This window comes from Oncorhynchus gorbuscha, linkage group LG08 (genome assembly GCF_021184085.1).
Source record: "Oncorhynchus gorbuscha isolate QuinsamMale2020 ecotype Even-year linkage group LG08, OgorEven_v1.0, whole genome shotgun sequence".
In the NCBI taxonomy this organism is placed as follows: domain Eukaryota; kingdom Metazoa; phylum Chordata; class Actinopteri; order Salmoniformes; family Salmonidae; genus Oncorhynchus; species Oncorhynchus gorbuscha.
The window spans coordinates 64,665,393-64,670,800 of record NC_060180.1 but is presented as its reverse complement, the minus strand read 5'-3'; the positions used below and the strand labels follow the sequence as shown (position 1 = coordinate 64,670,800).

General features: G+C 44.2%; 1 protein-coding gene across 6 annotated transcripts in view; it reads left to right on the top strand.

Annotated features, from left to right (window-relative positions):
* The window catches only part of LOC124041998 (SPRY domain-containing SOCS box protein 4-like), a 129,927-nt gene extending 128,174 nt beyond the window's left edge, over window positions 1–1,753 (top strand). For all 6 annotated transcript variants that reach the window (XM_046360251.1, XM_046360249.1, XM_046360247.1 and 3 more), the window contains one exon: window positions 452–1,753. In XM_046360251.1, the coding sequence (XP_046216207.1) occupies window positions 452–579 (128 nt within the window). In that variant the 3' untranslated portion in view covers window positions 580–1,753. The remainder of the gene's footprint in view (window positions 1–451) is intronic.
* The last annotated feature ends 3,655 nt before the right edge of the window (window positions 1,754–5,408 follow it).

Sequence of the window (5,408 nt, the reverse complement as noted above, 5' to 3'; positions counted from 1 at the left end):
TTGTATTCGGCGCATGAGACAAATACAATTTGATTTCATTTGAACGTGGTCGGAGAGACTTGTTTCTACTGTAGATGTTGGTCATGTCTTTATGGGAAACGGGTATAGGCAGATGGGAGACGATAGTGTCACTCTACCAGGCTGTGAAACGGAGCAGGCACTAAAGGTGATATTAAATATTTAGAGGGGAGCATCAGCTGGGGAGTGGGTGGGAGAGGAGGGGAATTACAACAACGCTAGCACGCTCTCTTTTGTGCATATTCAAACACGTACACAGATGCAGTCGCATGCACTGTTCTGATCCACATGTGTAAGGGAACACATAACCAACCACACTGTCGGAGATCCTCTTCCCTTGTCACACACATTAAAAAGTTACATCTGTATTTTGCTAACTTTTTACCTTGTAAAAACCACCAACTAACCTTTCCTCTTCTCTTCCTGGTTACAGCGGAGCCCCTCCCCCTGATGGACCTGTGTCGTCGGGCCGCCCGGGTCGCGTTGGGTCGAGAGCGCCTCCAGGAGATTGAGACCCTGCCCTTGCCACAGTCTCTCAAAAATTACCTTCAGTACCAATGACCAGAACCGTACCGCCTGACCAGACCCGTACCAATGACCAGACCAGTACCGCACACCACCAACTGGGACCATCCGGACAGAAACCATGATGAACTAAGTGTAATGGAAGAACGAGAGGGGGATTGAATGAATGCGGGCAGACAACGGAAGCGAAATGTTTACACTGTGGGCTGTCGCTCTGCGATTAATGGATGGACACTTGAGGTCAGATTTTTGACGGGAGGATGATGGATACTCGAGTATCGGGGTTTTGACCCATTTTGGACTTTTTTAATGATTGATGGCTGTAGCTCTCCTCCAATGAAGACTCTATTTGACAGAATGGTATGGTCCACAGTCACTTTTAAGTATGGCAATAAGTGGTGGTTTTAGGAGGCTACCTGCTGGTTGGAGTGAGAACTGCGCCTTGAAAGCACACAAACTATCCCGGGAGGCTTTTGAACTCAGATCACTGCTACTGGGTACACTATACTCAAGGTCTCCTACCATGTCAGTCCAATCAGCAGACAGACACAGGACATTTCTACAGGGCTCAAATGTGTCCATTTTGAGTTCAACGGGCCTGGAGTCCACTGGTACCATACAATCTCTTCCCCGCTGTGTTAAAGGACCCATTAAAGAACTATGCCAGTCTAGGCAAACCTAGTTTTTCTGGATCTACATCAAGTAATGCAAGGGGAAATTGTAGTACACAACTACATGAACAATGGCACAGCAGCCATTTGGGGAGGGGGGTGGGTTCAAGGATGGTTATGGATGACCACACACACACCTAGCAATCATTTTTTTTCCTCAAAAAGCTTGAGTCACTTTTGTAACTTCTAAGTTTGTACCCTATATTTTATAGTGAGTGTGGATTATAATTTTGATGACGATGATGATATGATGATGATGTTATTTATTTATCATGAGGTAGTTCCTTTTTCAAATTGATCATGATGGTTATGTTCAGGTAAATATACTACACCAATATGGGAGATGATGATCAGCTCTGTCACCCTAAGGCTTTTCTTAACAGGATGCTGCTTTTATTATTATGATCGCTGATGGGTTTAATCTATATCTGCCTGCTGGGATGAGACACCCGGGTCATACTGGGGCACACAGTGGAATGTATGGACAGTGATGTCATTAGCAGATCTGAAATGTGAATAAAAGCAAAGTGAATGAAAAACGTTTTCTGGGACTGTGATCTCTGTGGCACAAGGTTGGGCTGCCAGCTGTGTGTTTGTTTAGGGAGGCTGGGGAAGGTGCGTGTGCGTGCTTGCCTTTCCAGGGAGGCAGATTTTTTTGCTGTGTTTTTTCTCTCTGTATGTTTACACTGTCAGTCACGCTCAGAGGAACCAGGTCATCCTCAAATCCAGCTGTGACAGTTTGTGTAACCTCATCGACCCTCGACCTCAGCTGACTTAACTCCTTACCCCCATTTATATCTGCACCCAGATCTCTCTTCTCTACCTACCTCTCTTTTTATCTACCTACAGTTGAAGTTTGCATACACCTTAGACCTTAGCCAAGTACATTTAAACTCCGTTTTTCACAATTCCTGACATTTAATCCTAGTAACAATTTCCTGTCTTAGGTCAGTTAGGATCACCACTTTATTTTAAGTATAATAATAGTAGAGAGAATGATTTATTGCAACTTTAAATTCTTTCATCACATTCCCAGTGGGTCAGAAGTTACACTCAGTTAGTATTTGGTAGCATTGCCTTTAAATTGTTTAACTTGGATGAAACGTTTTGGGTAGCCTTCCACAAGCTTCCCACAATAAGTTGGGTGAATTTTGGTCCATTCCTCCTGACAGAGCTGGTGTAACTGAGTCAGGTTTCTAGGCCTCCTTGCTCTCACACGCTTTTTCAGTTCTGCCCACAAATTTTCTATGGAATTGAGGTCAGGGCTTCGTGATGGCCACTTCAATACCTTGACTTTGTTGTCCTTAAGCCATTTTGACACATCTTTGGAAGTATGCTTGGGGTCATTGTCCATTTGGAAGACCCATTTGTGACCAAGCTTTAACTTCCTGACTAAAGTCTTGAGATGTTGCTTCAATATAATAAATACATAATTTTACTGCCTCATGATGCCAGCTATTTTGTGAAGTGCACCAGTCCCTCCTGCAGCAAAGCACCCCCACACATGATGCTGCCACCCCCATGCTTCACGGATGGGATGGTGTTCTTCGGCTTGCAAGCCTCCCCCTTTTCCCTCCAAACATAACAATGGTCATTATGGCCAAACAGTTCTATTTTTGTTTCATCAGACCAGAGGACATTTCTCCAAAAAGTAAAATCTTTGTCTCCATTTGCAGTTGAAAATCATAGTCTGGCTTTTTTATGGCAGTTTTGGAGCAGTGGCTTCTTCCTTGCTGAGCATCCTTTCATGTTTTGTCGATATAGGACTCATTTTACTGTGGATATAGATACTTTTGTACCTGTTTCCTCCAGCATCTTCACAAGGTCCTTTGCTGTTGTTCTGGGATTGATTTGCACGTTTCGCACCAAAGTACGTTCATCTCTAGGAGACAGAACGTGTCTCCTTCCTGAGCGGTATGACGGCTGCGTGGGCCCATGGTGTTTATACTTGCGTACTATTGTTTGTACAGATAAACGTGATACCTTCAGGCGTTTGGAAATTGAACCAAGTATGAACCAGACTTGTGGAGGTCTACAATTATTATTTTCGGAGGTATTGACTGATTTCTTTTGATTTTCCAATGATGTCAAGCAAAGAGGTACTGAGTTCCACAGGTACACCTCCAATTGACTCAAATGATGTCAATTAGCCTATCAGAAGCTTCTTATGCCATGACATCATTTTCTGGAATTTTCCAAGCTGTTTAAAGGCACAGTCAACTTAGTGTATGTAAACTTCTGACCCACTGGAATTGTGACACAGTGAGTTATAAGTGAAATAATCTGTCTGTAAACAATTTTTGGAAAAATTAACAGACTTGCCAAAACTGTAGTTGGTTAACAAGAAATTAGTGGAGTGGTTGAGAACGAGTTTTAATGACTCCAACCTAAGTGTATGTAAACTTCCGACTTCAACTGTACCTCTCTCCATCTCTATCTACCTGTCTCTCTTTCCATCTCGACCTACCTGTCTCTCTTTCCATCTCTACCTACCTGTCTCTCTTTCCATCTCTACCTACCTGTCTCTCTTTCCATCTCTACCTACCTGTCTCTCTTTCCATCTCGACCTACCTGTCTCTCTTTCCATCTCTACCTACCTCTCTCTCTCTTTCCATCTCTACCTACCTCTCTCTCTCTATCCATCTCTACCTACCTCTCTCTCTCTATCCATCTCTACCTACCTCTCTCTCTCTTTCCATCTCTACCTACCTCTCTCTCTCTTTCCATCTCTACCTACCTCTCTCTCTTTCCATCTCTACCTACCTCTCTCTCTTTCCATCTCTACCTACCTGTCTCTCTTTCCATCTCTACCTACCTCTCTCTCTTTCCATCTCTACCTACCTCTCACTCTTTCCATCTCTATCTACCTGTCCCTCTCTCCATCTCTATCTACCTGTACCTCTTTCCATCTCTATCTACCTCTACCTCTTTCCATCTCTACCTACCTCTCTCTCTCTTTCCATCTCTACCTACCTGTCTCTCTTTCCATCTCTACCTACCTCTCTCTCTCTTTCCATCTCTACCTACCTCTCTCTCTTTCCATCTCTACCTACCTCTCTCTCTCTTTCCATCTCTACCTACCTCTCTCTCTCTTTCCATCTCTACCTACCTCTCTCTCTCTTTCCATCTCTACCTACCTCTCTCTCTCTTTCCATCTCTACCTACCTACCTCTCTCTCTTTCCATCTCTACCTACCTACCTCTCTCTCTTTCCATCTCTACCTACCTACCTCTCTCTCTTTCCATCTCTACCTACCTCTCTCTCTCTTTCCATCTCTACCTACCTCTCTCTCTCTTTCCATCTCTACCTACCTCTCTCTCTCTTTCCATCTCTACCTACCTCTCTCTCTCTTTCCATCTCTACCTACCTCTCTCTCTCTTTCCATCTCTACCTACCTCTCTCTCTCTCTCTTTCCATCTCTACCTACCTCTCTCTCTCTTTCCATCTCTACCTACCTACCTCTCTCTCTTTCCATCTCTACCTACCTACCTCTCTCTCTTTCCATCTCTACCTACCTACCTCTCTCTTTCCATCTCTATCTACCTACCTCTCTCTCTTTCCATCTCTACCTACCTCTCTCTCTCTTTCCATCTCTACCTACCTCTCTCTCTCTTTCCATCTCTACCTACCTCTCTCTCTCTTTCCATCTCTACCTACCTCTCTCTCTCTTTCCATCTCTACCTACCTCTCTCTCTCTTTCCTTCTCTACCTACCTCTCTCTCTCTTTCCATCTCTACCTACCCCTCTCTCTCTTTCCATCTCTACCTACCTCTCTCTCTCTCTCTTTCCATCTCTACCTACCTCTCTCTCTCTTTCCATCTCTACCTACCTACCTCTCTCTCTTTCCATCTCTACCTACCTACCTCTCTCTCTTTCCATCTCTACCTACCTACCTCTCTCTCTTTCCATCTCTATCTACCTACCTCTCTCTCTTTCCATCTCTACCTACCTCTCTCTCTCTTTCCATCTCTACCTACCTCTCTCTCTCTTTCCATCTCTACCTACCTCTATCTCTCTTTCCATCTCTATCTCTCTTTCCATCTCTACCTACCTCTATCTCTCTTTCCATCTCTATCTCTCTTTCCATCTCTACCTACCTCTATCTCTCTTTCCATCTCTACCTACCTCTCTCTCTCTTTCCATCTCTACCTACCTCTCTCTCTCTTTCCATCTCTACCTACCTCTCTCTCTCTT